A 15,091-nucleotide genomic window follows, 5' to 3' on the forward strand; every position below is an offset into this window, starting at 1 on the left:
CAGCAACACCGAAATATATAATGGAGTTTCACCCTAGTGCTATGGGGAACATTACTGCCAGACGAGTTTCACGACTACTGCAACCACCGCAAATATCGCGTTTTGTACTCACTGAGTCGTGAAACTCCACTGGAAGAAATTAACATATGAGGCCAGAATACTTACATATGCATGTGAATTGGTTTATCAGTATGTAATACGACCAAAGCCATGGCACTATTAATAAAAACAGTGTTGGAGGAATATATGCTCGCCTTCCTCAGCGGAGTCTAGTTATACAAGTTTACATACGAATTCGGGCAGTAAAAGTGTGGAGAAACCAACGAGAATTTCCTGAAAATTCTTCTCAAAATTTCTCCGAATGTCATGTTTTCAAACACCGGAGCGCTGATTTATTATGAGTTGATTTTAAAGAGCTCGATTGAAGTATGGTGGAATTGACAGGTTCATTGGCGCTGTTTTCGGGTCTACAGATAATGCTGGAGGCTCTCAAGGCCCAGCTCCATCGGCTCCATCCTCAGTGAGTTGGTAACTACTCTTGGGAGGTGTAATGCTTGCAGGTCATTTATCAATCTGGCGGCGGCACTGGTCGTGCTAGAGGGGAAGCTGGACACCGCTGGGAAGTCGGATCGGCGGGCGAAGGATGACACTGAGGAGACGGGAGATGGCGAGTAAGGGTTGATTCCATTGATAGTATTGTACTCGGAGAATTAACGAGAAGTGGAACTCAATTTTCCACGTATGGCTAGGAACACATACTTCAAACAGTTTCCCATGTAAATGTCATCATCACATTAGGAACATCATTTTTTCTCATTGTTATCAAACCCTAGAGAACGTTATTTCTCGGAGGTAGATGTGCCGTTGACCATACCTCACACTGCATGTATAATATTCATTGTGATAACAACAGGTCATCGTTTGAAGGTATTGGAGTTTCACCCTAGTGATGTGGGAGGAGTTTCCACAGATCATCGCATAGCGCTGCGAATATCGGTTGCTTTTTTTTCACAGAGTATTACCCCACGGGTGATACTTCATTATATTTCGTTTAGATATCGATAGACTTTGATGTTGAAGGAAAGAATTCATGTTCTGTTATTTGTATAATGGAGTTTCACCGCCCTAGTGATATGGAAAACACTAGTGAAAACATATCACCGCGAATATCGCGTTTTCCACCGAGTATTACGTCGCTTCGCGTAAAACAGGTGAAACTCCATTAAAAGTACTATCATGATTCACATCAGTTACGTATATGTGCCTCTGAGAATCTGTGATACGTTACAGCTTATGATGGACTTTGTAGAGGACGTCGTCCTCGAGGGCGACCCTTCCGTAAGGAGGCCCTTTGGTCTGTGGTTTACATAGAAGTGTTTAGGTTAATCGCCTGTCAACAGCGACAGAGTTTATGCACACTATTATTCCTGTCCTCCATAAAGTGTCTCTACGGAACTCTAGGTGGGGCTGCAGTGTGAGGAGTCAGCGTGGCAATGTGTTGCTGAAAATATGAAAATTCTGAGAAAATTTTGGGAAATTTTGGTATAGTTCTACCCAAAATTGTGTGGATTTTCATAATGTAGTGAGGGAACCTATAAGCAACGTATTTGAAGAGACGCTAGTCTGATCACATGCGAATAAGATGAGTGAATTGATATGAATTTTTTGGGTATCATCAGGGCGTGCTTTCTCAGTTGAGGAAATCAAACAAGTATTCCAACACCGATTACCGTTGGAGAAGGAATATAAGTTTGGTTTCCTCATATGAGCTCATTGCATTCACACAAGATGTAGCTGCACAAAGATAAAAAACAATTTCCGGAAAATTTTCTCGGAAATTTCATATTGTGACCAAAACACTGCTCACAGATATACAGCATGCGTAGAGCGGTACCTTCGACCGCAGCTCATGACGATTCATCGCGACGTTGAGGAGGGAGATTCCTGGGGAGCATCTTTGGTCGGCACTCACGGTCGAGAAAGCCGCCATATGGTAGCTTGTTGTATATGTGGTCATTGGAGTTCGATCGTTTTACGTGAAGTGGCGTAATACTGCATGTGAAAAACGCGATATTCGTGATATGGAGAGAATGAAAAACACCTGTGAATAACACCGGCCAAGTCACCTCATTTCGCGTGCTTTATGCGTTATTCGCCCCTCACATGCGTTTTCCGCGGAGTAAAGTTTGAAATTGTTTTTCACTGGTGTTTTTCTTATCACGGGTGAAACTCATCTTTGGATGGTATTTTACGAGTAGAAAACACGCGAAAATTTTTGGAGGATTTTGATATTTCAGTCGGTGATACGATCGCTCCGTTGCGCCGGAGTCATCTCGTCGTACGCGACTGCGTTGAAGAAACGGAAGCAGCGGCGACAGAATGAGAAGGGAGATGACCATCTGGCGGAGGAGGAGAAAGACTCTCTGGAGATGCTCAAGAGGCATGATGCTTTGGTGAGCTTAACGACGATGGATGGTATGGTTTAAAACAAAACCAACGCGCGATTTCCACTATCAGGCGACTTGGGAGTTTTTCCCATAATTTTTACCACACGTGTAGGGCGTCTTATATGCTCAGCGAGCTGCTAGTCGTCGCTGAGTAGTTCTACTTTACAACTTCTAATAAGCGTTTAGTGGAGAGCGGGAGAGATGCCTTCGGTACCTCAGTTGCTGTCACTAAATCGGCGCATAAGGAGTACCGCTCGAGTTGAAGACTTTGACGATTTCACGCTGAAGGAGGCGGCTAGCAATATTAAACTAATGCTCCCGAGTAGGGCACTAGGAGGTCCCAGGTTCGATCCCTGGTGACCGCACATGCCGAGAATTTATACCGTATTATATCGTTGGTGCTCTGATAGATACGTCGTCTGCAGTGAGCGCGTACTGTGAGCTGATCCTGGCCAGACTCCAGCAGCCTGGCCTTCCCCCGCCTCATACGAACACCCTAGTGTAAGTCGGCGGCATGCAGATTCGGTGTGACTTTTTGGCAGGCACATTGTTAAGGAGACGCATCCCGTTATTCTATCTAAGGGTGTGAGTGCGGAAATGGCTAAGATGCTCGTACGAAGAGAGAAACTCCGTCTGGTGTACCTCGTAATTTTCTCAGGTCAAATGCGTGCTAATCTCCCTATCATCGAATGCTCCTAGTTCTCTCAGTCGAGACTGTCGAGCTAGATTAGTAGAGGTGTGCTCGACCCTTCTAGATGAGTTGCCTTATGGGTCCCCGTTACGGTCTCAGGTGACGGTCGACTAGTGTGTGATTTTGTCTCAGTGTATATTCAGGTAGTGGCCTCCTTAACACAGTTGGCTAAGGTAATGACATACAAGGAAGGCAGATTCGTTGGTGCAAAGTAAGTCGTGTTCTCCTCCATGTGTGGAAGAAGCACATGGTCAACTATGTGTTGCTGAAAATATGGAAATTTGGAGGAACTATCGTTGGTTTTTGTACACTTCTACCAAGAATCGTGTGTGAATATTCGTAAAATAGTGAGGAAACTCACGAGCTCAGTTGAGGAAACCACATTTATGTGCGGACACTCCCGGCGAGTGAGGCATTGGGGAGGTCCACGTTTAGGTATATTACTCACAGCCTTATGAGTGCATTGCCCAACGACGACTCGGTTGAGGCCGCGCGACGGGGAATGATGCGGGAAGAGCCTCCCAAAGCAAGTTGATAGTGTTGGTGATTATTCAGCATGTTTCTGATGATCAACTCGCGTTTCTGCACTCTATAATGTGTTGACTTTTACCCTAGTGAAGTGGGAGGAGTCCACTGCGATGCGTGCAATTTTATGGCGGTGTGTTGCTCGACGGAGAACCGCCATACCTTGGCACTGTGAGGGCGTTATATCCAACGTGGAACGGCCATCTTGCAACGCTGTTGACACTCTATCTCGGTTACCCCATCCCCAGCGGTATCACTCAGCAGACCTTTAGTATTAGGCGGAATGTTCACCTCTGCCCACTTAGTTTTCACAAGTCATGTAGTCCATTGGATTTCACATCATCCTTCATTTCAACCCTACCCAGAGGTATTCTGGAAAGAGTTTAGTGTCGATTCGCGAACGATTACGATGGACCGAAGTTGGATTGAAAAATTCTTGCGGTGACGAAGCAAACACTGGCACCCATAATGGTAGGAAATACTGCCTAAGAACTCCCCATCACCTGTTGAAATCTACTGGTGGGGATGGCTCGTTCTACAGTACTAACGTTAAAGCATCCCCTCCCCTCCAGCTGCTGACCCACTGTACTGGAGTAACTCAACTGCACCAAGGGCCACTAGTGTTGTTATTATATCCAGTCTATGGCAAATGAGGAGGATGAACAGAAGTAATAACGATCACATACAGCTGGTGACTTCAACCAAGTGAGTCACCTCATCACTAGAACGATGCGGAAGCATCTCTTATAGAGTTGAGGGCGGCCAATCGTATATCTCCTTCTTCCACCGAGGACTTAACTCCGACCACCTGGAAACATATCATCTCAATCGACTTTTTACGACGATAGGATAAATACTCTTCCACACAATCGTAGACTATGAAGTCGAGATCTTCAATAGTCTGCTAGAGTATAGATGCTCCGAAATGGCAAGTGGGACGCGCTCACGAGAATGTAGGCGGTTGGATACACTACGAGAGGACGAGACGTACTCACCAGTTGGCGACAGCAGCTGCATATTCCGGCGCAGCAGTAGCTAGGGCCAGAGCGTAATCCATGGTATCGACCTTGGCCTCTCCCTCGGCTCCATGTATCGGGCCCTAATGCTGATTGATTCACATTAAACTCGAGTTATCTTGATTACGTTAGTCGCTGACGACTGTACTTCTCCTGTCGAAAGCTCTGATGATGAGGATGATAGCGCTGTGCCTCTACTTGCAGCCACCTGGTGTTGGTTCATAGAGTCTACCATCCATAGAAGATGCCATTGCTGTTGGAGTACACTCTGCATCCTTCTAACCTCTTCAGGACTGAACCCAGTACTAGCCTGACGCCAGCGGAAGGTTTGCTACCTGTGCCGCGGCGTCCACACACCATGGGCAGAATCGAGGGATGAACTTGAGCTTCTCGTCCGCGTGTCTGAGAGAGCCCAACGTACTGCGCTTTAAGGATCCAATACTTTTACTATCGGTGACATTCTTCGTGTTGTCTTCATTCCTACAGGGAAAGGAGGTCGATCCCGCAAAACAGACTGGGATTTGCTCACCCTGAATCTTGCAGCTTCGACTCTCTCTCAATCAGAGTCGGCCGTGCTTCCTGAACACAGTCGACTTCTACAGACCATAAAATAGTTATTGTTCTGTGAGCCTCATGGAACGGGCTCTTCCCATGAGAGAATTCACATCTTTCGACGACGTGTCGATTCGAAATGGATATGTAGAAAATCTGCGTTATTTATCGAGACTAATGATAAGAAACTATATCGCATAGACAATGTAAACATTGTTATGGACATGTGATGAAGGTAAATTTTCGAGAATATGATAGCCATAAAATTTTCACTATAATTAATATCGGAAATATATTTTTTCCCGAGCAGCACTCCTTTTCACCAGGCAGATAGCCAGTATAGGAGTATGGCCGCGAACTCAGCAGCAGCTCCGAAATGAGCAGCTACGCCCAGGTATATGCTCTGAAGCGATTCACATGGACGGTATATGAAATATGAAACCCACATTCTCCATATTTACATATCCAGTTGGCACGCCACGTTGGATTCCCGATGAGAGTGCCATACGATAGTCCGTCGATTCCCTACCTTTTCCAGACGTTGACCTTCCCTCCTCCCCTTCAAGGAGGCCAAAGCCTTAGCACAGTTAGTCGCGACGGTCTCGACCGAGGGTTCGTCAGTCGGTTGTTCACCGATTGACCTGAGCCAGTACGTGGAGCGATTACGAGTCGAAGATGGAGTGGTACGGTGTATTCTTCATAGGATCGGTTTCTTCTGTGACTCCCTCGTTGCTTATCTGACTCCCAAGCACTAGCGTCAATGCCGAATGACAGCCTACCTCTTCCAGTTGAACCCCACCGGTGTCAACTAAGGACATTCAACGTGAGTATCCTGATAATGACTCAGGCATCCTGATTAAAACTTTAGTAACGCAAGTACGCTAATATCACAGAGAACCTTTCACTTTAATGTTTAATGGGTTGAGGAGGAGTCGAAGGGCAAGAACCGAATCGCCTATTATACTTTTGAGAATCAATGAATCGTCCGGTTCGCCGAAAATACTGCGAGATGAGGCCTTCATCGCGAAAGGAAACATAAAACTCGGAAGAATAGCCTCAACGCTTAAGTGCCTTGAATGCATTGCCTTCAGGACTGCCATTAAGGATAGGTCAACGACAGACCTCTGACGATGGTGCCAGACCAGAGGCCTCTCGGCAGATAGCAGCGGCCATGATGATGTCGGAAGGGCACCAAAGTCAAGCATGGCCTCGCCGTCGTTGGGCTCTTGGTCTCTGTGAAGGAGACTCCTAGTAGAAGCCGCTGTGGCGCGATTCGTCGAGACATACTGCTACATTTTCGGATGTTCCATACACTATTACTGTGCTTGTGGCTAGTTTGCACGCATGCACAAGGCGAGGAGAAAAGGATGTGGGTGTGATGAAGTAGCGATGTATCGTTACGTCTCTTGGTCACCGCAGTCCTCGAGAGTCTCCTATAGCCCCTCTGGGGTGAGTTCAATGTCAGCTTTCTTGGGTAGACAGTCAGGAAGGGTTGCCATTATCCTGCACGCACGCGCAACTGATCGCATTGAGAAGATAAAATACCCCTCGTGAGGCTGAGAGTCGTCTATGGCAACGTGGGGATGTTGAACGACAAGACGGCTAAAGGAGAGACGCAACAGTCGAATGACAGGCTTCAAGCAGCAGCATGCAAGTGTCGGAATATGGACTCGATTTTCTGACTAAGCTGCTCGGCTCTCCTCACCAACTCCTTACGGGCGTACTTTGCGGTCTCCTTTCCTAAACAGAAGTCAACTCAGCAGCGGAGAAGAGGTCAAACCTGAGTGGAGATTGCCGGTCTCTATCTCGTCGATCCCTCTGAACTGCAACTTATCGAGTCTGACATAATGGAGCTTGTTGAATCTTCCATGTGTATGCGTGCAGCGTTACCTAGCCTCAACCTGTGCCAGGACATGCTGAGCTCTCTCGGGGGTGAGGCAACCCGAATCCAGTTCGCCCTCCACCTGACGTACCTGAAGCACTTCAGTGAGGACGGCCAGCGGCAGAAGGTGCATACCTCAGCCTCGATATCCGCGAGTTGACGATCGAGCTCCTCGAGGGCACCACACGTTTCTTGGCTCAGAGCGGACATCGCACGCACAGGGCGAGCCTCTGGGGGTACCTATTCGATGTCCTTATAGTGAGGCGACCACAGCCGGCTACTTCCCTCCTGGAGCTGTGATCGCTTGGTAGACCTGCTGGTCTCATGCACTGTGAGGAAGCAAGGAACTGTCAAACGACTCTCTTTGATGGTGATTCGGCAGATGAGCAAACATTTCCTGTATATCTCTCTATATAGTGAAGCGGTCAAGTAAGCCGATAACTTCACCAGCTCAAGAGTGTTACCGACTTAGTTGCTCTCTTGTGGAGGTCATCATTTCAATGGAAGGTGGAGTCTCTATAGGAGCACTCGAAAGCACTTTTTGATCGTGATGGACACCCCGGAAAGAGGCATGGCGCGAGTATAAGTCATTTTGCCGACATCGATTACGATGGTACGGACCCTTTAGAGCCTATCGGAGACACTAATGATAAACGCGTCATGCAACCATGAGGTAGTTCAAGCTGCCAGCGTTGCGTCGTGACGCTTCCCACTCATTCGAAACTCATAACGAGAGAGATCATCACTCAAGCAAAAGTACACGAAAGAATGTGATTAAAAACTATAACTTGCTGAATCGCGGCTTCCCAGGCTTCCTCGACATCGTATGGGCGATGTTCCTGAGGGTATCCATGGTAGATATCACAAGATACGGAATAGGCCCAGCAGCAGGATAGCTCACGTCGTCATATCCCTAGCCGCCAGAATCATAGCCTGATTCCACACAGCATTGTGTTTCAACTGCATCGCCGTTTGGAGCTCTCGACCGTACTCAAGGACGTGCTTGGTCCCGACCACTGCTATTGGTGAGTTACCTGGAAGGTCAATGATTCCACCGGAGAGTGGTATGAGTTCATACTAGCAATATCTTCGCATAGCCTTAGGCCTGCGGAGAAGGCATCCTGCTCAACCTGAGATACCATCATCAGTTGCCATACACTAGCGATACAAACATAACGCAAAGAATATGATGCGATGCACGATGCGCCGTGATCCATCTTGGAGGTGTGTAGTATTCTAAGACTGCTTAGTTAGCAAGCTCAGTGGCCAAGCACACGGTTCTAGGGATGCAACTCGGGCACCCTTAGAATGCCATTCAAAGGCAGTTATTCACCCGAGCATGCCATCATGGATGAGGATGCGGAATATACCTTCGAGACGAAGCCAAGGTCTTTGGCCTCCTCAGCACCAAAGTCACGTCCAGTGTAACAAAGCTCTCTCACGATCGAGTCGTTACCACAGATGAGTGGAAAGAACCTGCAGACAAGTAAGTGCCAACACAAGGTGATGATGACGCCTTACTGGAGTGTGCCAACGTCCGCAGCCATGCCCACAAGGACTTCTCGGATGCTGAAACGCACATCTGGAGCGGCAATGCGTATGTCCACTTGGCTGAGTAGGTCTATACCAGCTCCTGAGACCAAAACGTATCGTCCTGAGGGGCGCTGTGACTAGTCGGGGTACCATAGGTGATGCCGTGGGCCACAGCAACGACTGGAACGCGGCATCGACGAACAGAAGCGAGGCAACTAACAGTCACGGCTACACAGCGTCGTCTCATCAACGGCTAGTGCTCACTCCTGTAAGGAGAGGATGAGATTGCCGGTCTTAAGAGCGAGTCGAGGGAAGTCTGGTGAGTCGGGATCGTTGGGGTCGGGGAAGGCAGCGAACTTGGAAGCCAGATCGGGGTCATTCAAGTCAAGACCTGAGTCGTCTTGAAGGCGCGTTGAGAGCACACCTGCACTTACCGGCGGTTAACCCTTTTGGACCATTTCCAGTGAGTAGGACGCATCGCACTCGGTCGTCTTCATTGATCTACGAATGATGTAAGATATCAGCTCAGAGGCGATCAGCTACTTGTGTAAAGCAGGCCTTGATGTCTTTCCACATTTGCATGTTGAACGCGTTGATACGATCAGGTCTGTTGAGAGCTACGTGTAAGACCTGCTCACAGTATCCAACCGCGTGATAGAGTGCACCAACTCACATGAGCATCGGCGCTGCCTTTCAGCTCGACCCTTAGTGTTTCGTAGGCGTAAGTATTCATGAGAGTATAAACTTGATTGTACGAGTAACTACACTTCTCTGGTCTACGTGTGATGAAAGTTTCTCGAGGGCTTATCCACAAGGCCGTGAAGGCAGTATGTGGACGTGACTCTATCACAAGAGTCGTGCATCACAACATCACTGTTTGAATCGCTAGCTACGATAGACAATAGCCTGCTTTGAAACAAACTATGCCAACGACGAGTTACGGTGTCTAGAACATCCCGAGCAACTGAATGGTCTTTCGGAAGGACTCCTTCCCTCATGAACTATCCGTATAAGAGGTTGATATTCACGGATTTTTCAGTCAACAATGTTAATGCGGACAAGAGTGATGGTTACTACATCCTATCCCTAGACTATTGTCACAATAGTATTGTGTCGATTATTTTCAGCACGCATGCCCAGACTTCTTGACTACGCGCTCTACTACTTCTAATCGCAGTCGTGATGTCTTCGACGTACCCATACGGGTTGTATGATATAACCGCAGCTAGCCCTCACAGCTCTATCCTACCTCGCACTGATACTTCATTATAATGCCAAGTTTTCTTATGGCGCAATATTTCCCAGGTTGCGTCTGCGTGCACAATCCTACACTCATCGTGCATGCACGAGTTGCCGATTCTCAATTTTTTTCACGAGTCGTAGGATTAACCCGCTCTTTTTTGAGTGGAGACTAAATTATACACGTGTGACATGGTAGATTGTACGAACCATAAGTGAAACGTTTATCAACTCTATCCGGTCAACAGAAAAAGGGAGGGAGAGCGCCAGTCACCCCGCTCTGAACGGCCCAACGACGTCAAATTCGACGTCCGGACTTTTGATATGTAGGTCACACGGCTCATTTACAAAATAGCAAAGGAGCAAATAGCAAAAAAGTGCCAATTAGCTGGAATGTATATTTCCTGCGGCTTTTGCTGTTGTGCCAGTGTGTAAAAACGCTATGACTGATATACAAAGGAGCAAAGTAGCAAAATTAACTTTACAAATACGCAAATTTGCCGTTTTGTATAACAGAAACTGCTCGAATGAATATCGTTTGCTTGTTTATATTACAGGAATTTGCTACAATATATAAAAGTTGCTGCTATGTGAAGTGCTACTATGTAACAAAATTGAGCAATATTGCTCAAAAAAGGGGCAAACCGATAAATTGCTTCTTCTACTATTGAGCAAATTGCTACTTAATTTGCCGCTTTACGAATGGGCAACCCCGCAATGGAGCAAATTTTTGCTGTTTTATAATCGGAAGAAGAAACTGAAATTTCGCACGCGAGATTCGAACCTTGGTGGGTTGTTAGTGATTGTGTTGATCATTGCATTATAGTTTGGTCACTGAGTGGTGACTATTTTGCAAAGTTCTTTGGTTCTGTCGATATAGATAAGTATAGTTGCAGCACTGGGAGAATGATGGATGGACTATTGTAAGTGGTAGTAGGTCGTTCGTGAAGACTGACATTCGTTAAGGGCTCGTTGGATTTTCATATTTTCCACATCATTGCAGTTCGCACGTGGTCACAGAAGGACGAGGGAGAGGATTTGTGTTTACATGGTAGTTCGTATTGGGCGGAATCACTCGTACTGAGTGATCCGAGGTCACTTATTTGGATCAACATGGATCACACATCTGCAGTGCAGTGCTGTATTGCAGGCACCCCAGTGGTGCCCATGCGAGATGCCGTGACTTTCATACACGCATCCTGATCCCTACGAGGCCTATTGCATGCGAACCAATATGCTCTTCGGTAGTCTGAGCAAATACTGGTCATTGCAGAAAGACGCCCCTCGCGAACATCGAAATTATCGAGGAAAGAGGCAGGCTGGCTTAGCAGTGCTAAGTTAGCACTCCGCATCTACCCGGCGCTGAATAAGTTCTCCCGAGGTACCAGATGTGAGGAGATAGTGCGAAAGAACTCGCCTAACAACAATGCTATTTTATTGGTGGAGGAGTATGAGATCCACGCGGCAAAAGAATTGCAGCAGAAGCGGTCGAAAGAGGACGAGCGTGAGGAATCGAAGTAGTTTCTCCCATCACTGGAGACTAGCGACCATGCACGCACTCGCAGTAAGGTAGGCACCTCAGTGGTGCTCAGCTGTTGTAGTTGCTACAAGTAGCTGTCTCGGTGATTGGTAGAGAAAGATTTGGACGTTTCTCAATATGGTTCTCTTGTAACCCTTAATAGTATCTCTTTGAAGGCCCTCTAGTGGTGCCCGGTGTAAGGGTTTAGGGCGTGCGCTTTCTCTAGTAGTACGCAGCCACATAGCGGAACTTAGAGCATGATTACTTCGAGGTAGCTATAGTTCATTTGTCACTAACCGTAGCCATCTTGGCTCAAGTTTCCCTTCTTCTCCTCTGCCTCGCGTTAGCCAATGTCGGCGCCGTCGTCCTCATCGCAACCCCACATCACATGGCGATCTCGGTGGGACTCTGCGATGTCTGCAACCGCACCGGAGAGGCCAACGGTAGAGGAGGTAATCCCGGTAGTCCACGGGGTTGTGGACCAGATTCTAGAAGGGCCGGGAGTCAACAAATCTCGTATCGGTACTGTTATACGGAAGGGGGCTACTCTGTTGGCACAGTATTACGGTGGTCATGTTCCAGAGAATTGGAACGAGATTATTAGAGCCCCTGGTGCAGCTGAGTTGATCAAAGATGAAATTGATCGCATATTCCCCCTTATCTACGGGGAAATACTTTTCTGTGTGGATGATGCAGGATTGGATTATGCTGATGGCGCTAGGGAATTGGCGGGAGTCTTATCTACTCGTATAATCAAAACCATATTGAAGCTGACGACGATAGACGAAGCGGCTATCCTATTCGATGGGTTTATCAAAGTATTGGCTACTTGCAATGAACGTTCACAGTCGGCGATGAGCATCGCGCCTTCGACGGTGAATGTTTCGAGCGCCCAGGAAAAGAGTGACGATCGTGTCAATATAAAAGATTTACCATTGGTTGATGGTGGCGAATGGGGTCTGGCAAAACTGGGTGTTGTATCGTATGATACCTGGCAGTATCGTATTCGTCTGGCATGTTCCTCATATGCTCTGAAGGGTCGCCGTGCGTGTTATTACGCCTTGCGGAACCTCTGTGGTGCTGAACGTACCTACGCCCATACGTGCTTGACCAAGGAGATACCCGAAGGCATCGAGCCATTGGATTATCTTTTACAGCGACTACAGGAGGAGTATGGATCCGTTTGGTCACACGGTCGGGCAAGGCAGCAGTTCCAGCAGGCCAAGAAGCAGAGCAACGAGTCGGTGGTATCGTTTATGTCACGGCTTAAGAGCATGGCAGTAGCACTGCCAGGGAAGTGCAACGTAAGTGAGGGCGAGTTGCGGCAGCGATTTCTCGATGGTATTCCGCCGGGACTTCTCGCTAAAATAAAGAGTCGTTACGGTCCAAAAATTTACGAGAAGAAATTAGAATCCATTGTGGATTCGGCAGAATTTTTCGATTCGGAGTATCAGCAAGGTCGGGATACTGTGATCGGACGGAAGGGTGGTGGAGCACGGCCACGATTTCCAGAGAATGGGAAACCGCAAGCTCGTGACGGTGGTCGACAGGAGAATGTTGATCGACCATTCGGTAAAGGGAATGCGATATCGGCCAATCTATCGAACATCCATTGCTATAATTGTGGGAAGGCCGGCCATTTCAAGAGGAATTGTCCTGATCTCTCACGCAATAGTGGGCGAAGTCCTTCTACTGTATCGACTTCTGGTGTTGCTGGCGAAGCCCAGAAACCCAAGGGCCCTGGGTCTCCTGGGAGACCAGCACAACCAACTGGGAGCGTAGAAGTATTCGTGGGAGAAGTTCGAGGAGTGTATGCGATTGGAGCCGATGATCGAGTTCCGAAGCTATTATGTAAGTTCGGCCGGCATGCTGCGATGAGGACGACGGCGCCGACATTGGCTAACGCGAGGCAGATGTGCTACTTGATAGTGGTGCGGCGTCATCACTGATGGCAGACGCAGTAGCGTCCCAGCTGATTGCATCGAATGATGCGTGTTTGAGAGAGTTGAAGACACCCGTGAAATTATCGTATGCTGGTGCAGCAGAAGAAGTATCTCATCAGGAAGTTATCGTTCCAGTGCAATTGGAGAGGAAGACTGGTGAGTGGTTCTATTTACCTTTTATCGTGGTGAAGGGATCGAACCGAGGGATTCTACTAGGGCGATCGGCTATGTGCTGCTTCAATATTACTTTGAAGTTCGCAGGGGATTCGGCTGAAAACGAACAATTGCGAAATGTGTATGAGCAGGCATCTGATCAACGGTCAGAAATGAGATCGGTAGTAGAAGAAGAGAAGATTGATGCAATTTATGTACACATCGATCAAGTTATTGAAGAGCCTTCTGTGATAGAATCCTCGCATCCGTTCCCCAATGACTATGATGCTATCGGTGGTTCGTCTCAACTATCATGGGTGGAGAAATCTATCGACGAGATACTCAGCAATGCGAAGAAGCCTCCATTAGCTGAGGGTATCTCCGATAAGGAGCGATTGAAGTGCTATGTCGACGCTGCTCTTTCAGAAATTTCTCGTGCTGGCTTCATTGAGATTAACGACGGGTATCGCGGTCGTTTGAAAGAATTATCCAGCGACGAGATTGGCAATACGAAATTATGCGATAATCCAGTACAGCGATTTCAAGTTGAGATTGGCTGGGATATCACAGCCGATAATGAGGCGCAGCAGCTGCCGTGGGATAGTACTCGATTGATAAACAATTTGACCTCTACGCAGTATAGTGAGTGGCAGAAAGAGATCTCGAATTATGTCGAGAAAGGCTGGTGGATCCCGTCGTCTCGCGAGGAAGTTCTCTCGCAGGGGCTCTCCACCATGGCGGGTTCAGCATTCCCGGTGCTTCAACCGGAGAAGTCGACGAAGGTGCGTCCTTGCTTGGATCTGCGAAGATGCAATCGTGCCAGTCCAAGATGTTCATCGAGTCCGACATCAACTCAGACGAGTGTGCAGTTGTTGAGATCCTTCCTGTCTGATGATAAATCACGTTTGATGATAAAGCAGTTTGATTTACAAAAAGCGTTCTATAGTATTCGAGTAGCTCCACAATTCACGGACGGGCGAGTCTTACCGTTAGCTATTCGGGTCGGCGATGATTATTATACGTCGAAATGTCTTTGTTTCGGGCTGACATCGGGCCCGATAGGACTTTACTTTTCACAGACTATTATAAATAAGTGCGCCCAGCTAGTGACTAGCTGGCTTCAATGTGATGCCGACAGATCCGAGATGGCTTGTCGTGGTATGGCTCGCATTATTCTCGTTATGGATGATTATCTTTTTGTTGGTTCTTCTGACGAAATCGCCTTTACAGAATCACTTTACGATTGCTTATGGTCCCGTTGTGGCTTCAATTGCAGTAGTGAGAAGCGTGCCCTCTGGTCAGCAGACTCTCCCATTCGATGGCTTGGTGCATATTGGTCTTTTGATGCAGATATCCTTAAGCTGACGATGAAGAGACCAGTTGTAGAAAGGGAGTTGCATCATCCATATACCAAAAGGCAGATCTTCAGTGCAGCTGGAGTATTCCTAGCACTGACAGGTGGATTCTGTGAGACCTTGGCGAGAGCTCATGCTGACACTCTCCGACGTTTGAGTGGTGGATGGGCAGACTGGGATAGTCCTTGCCAGGATTCCCAGGTATGCAATCTCTTGTCAAAGCACTTCGACTGCGC

General features: G+C 47.6%; 5 protein-coding genes across 6 annotated transcripts; 2 read left to right on the forward strand and 3 right to left on the reverse strand.

The window, feature by feature from the left end:
• Window positions 1-428: 428 nt before the first annotated feature.
• On the forward strand, window positions 429-3,673 carry Pmar_PMAR011524 (hypothetical protein; the record flags this gene model as incomplete). Its single annotated transcript, XM_002773636.1, has 11 exons — window positions 429-520; window positions 561-671; window positions 1,251-1,338; window positions 1,382-1,461; window positions 1,870-1,993; window positions 2,298-2,453; window positions 2,667-2,769; window positions 2,858-2,948; window positions 2,990-3,092; window positions 3,282-3,349; window positions 3,574-3,673. The coding sequence occupies 11 exons, from the start codon at window positions 429-431 to the stop codon at window positions 3,671-3,673; spliced, it is 1,116 nt and encodes a 371-aa protein (XP_002773682.1).
• A 605-nt stretch (window positions 3,674-4,278) lies between these two features.
• Pmar_PMAR011525 (hypothetical protein) lies at window positions 4,279-6,065 on the reverse strand. 2 transcript variants are annotated; one of them, XM_002773638.1, is made up of 9 exons: window positions 6,011-6,065; window positions 5,919-5,968; window positions 5,761-5,872; window positions 5,209-5,258; window positions 5,128-5,159; window positions 5,015-5,081; window positions 4,878-4,972; window positions 4,659-4,832; window positions 4,279-4,471 (listed from the first exon to the last, which is right to left on the reverse strand). In XM_002773638.1, the coding sequence occupies exons 1-8, from the start codon at window positions 6,047-6,049 to the stop codon at window positions 4,783-4,785; spliced, it is 495 nt and encodes a 164-aa protein (XP_002773684.1). In that variant the 5' UTR covers window positions 6,050-6,065; the 3' UTR covers window positions 4,279-4,471; window positions 4,659-4,782. The 2 variants fall into 2 exon arrangements, with proteins under 2 accessions (XP_002773684.1, XP_002773683.1); XM_002773637.1 differs by having other exon boundaries at window positions 4,659-4,762; window positions 4,807-4,972.
• An 802-nt stretch (window positions 6,066-6,867) lies between these two features.
• Pmar_PMAR011526 (hypothetical protein) lies at window positions 6,868-7,323 on the reverse strand (the record flags this gene model as incomplete). The annotated part of the gene is made up of 4 exons (XM_002773639.1): window positions 6,868-6,971; window positions 7,012-7,070; window positions 7,122-7,204; window positions 7,249-7,323. The coding sequence occupies 4 exons, from the start codon at window positions 7,321-7,323 to the stop codon at window positions 6,868-6,870; spliced, it is 321 nt and encodes a 106-aa protein (XP_002773685.1).
• Window positions 7,324-7,892: 569 nt separating this feature from the next.
• Pmar_PMAR011527 (conserved hypothetical protein) lies at window positions 7,893-9,393 on the reverse strand. Its single transcript, XM_002773640.1, has 10 exons — window positions 9,320-9,393; window positions 9,190-9,276; window positions 9,081-9,147; window positions 8,911-9,037; window positions 8,797-8,861; window positions 8,635-8,746; window positions 8,484-8,589; window positions 8,192-8,243; window positions 8,015-8,147; window positions 7,893-7,952 (listed from the first exon to the last, which is right to left on the reverse strand). Exons 1-10 carry the CDS (start codon window positions 9,377-9,379, stop codon window positions 7,895-7,897), a joined length of 867 nt encoding a protein of 288 aa, XP_002773686.1. The 5' UTR covers window positions 9,380-9,393; the 3' UTR covers window positions 7,893-7,894.
• Window positions 9,394-11,754: 2,361 nt separating this feature from the next.
• Window positions 11,755-13,353, forward strand: Pmar_PMAR011528 (hypothetical protein; the record flags this gene model as incomplete). Its single annotated transcript, XM_002773641.1, has 1 exon — window positions 11,755-13,353. The coding sequence occupies one exon, from the start codon at window positions 11,755-11,757 to the stop codon at window positions 13,351-13,353; it is 1,599 nt and encodes a 532-aa protein (XP_002773687.1).
• Between the last annotated feature and the right edge of the window lie 1,738 nt (window positions 13,354-15,091).

The sequence above is a fragment of the Perkinsus marinus genome (genome assembly GCF_000006405.1).
Source record: "Perkinsus marinus ATCC 50983 genomic scaffold scf_1104296958712, whole genome shotgun sequence".
NCBI lineage: Eukaryota > Perkinsozoa > Perkinsida > Perkinsidae > Perkinsus > Perkinsus marinus.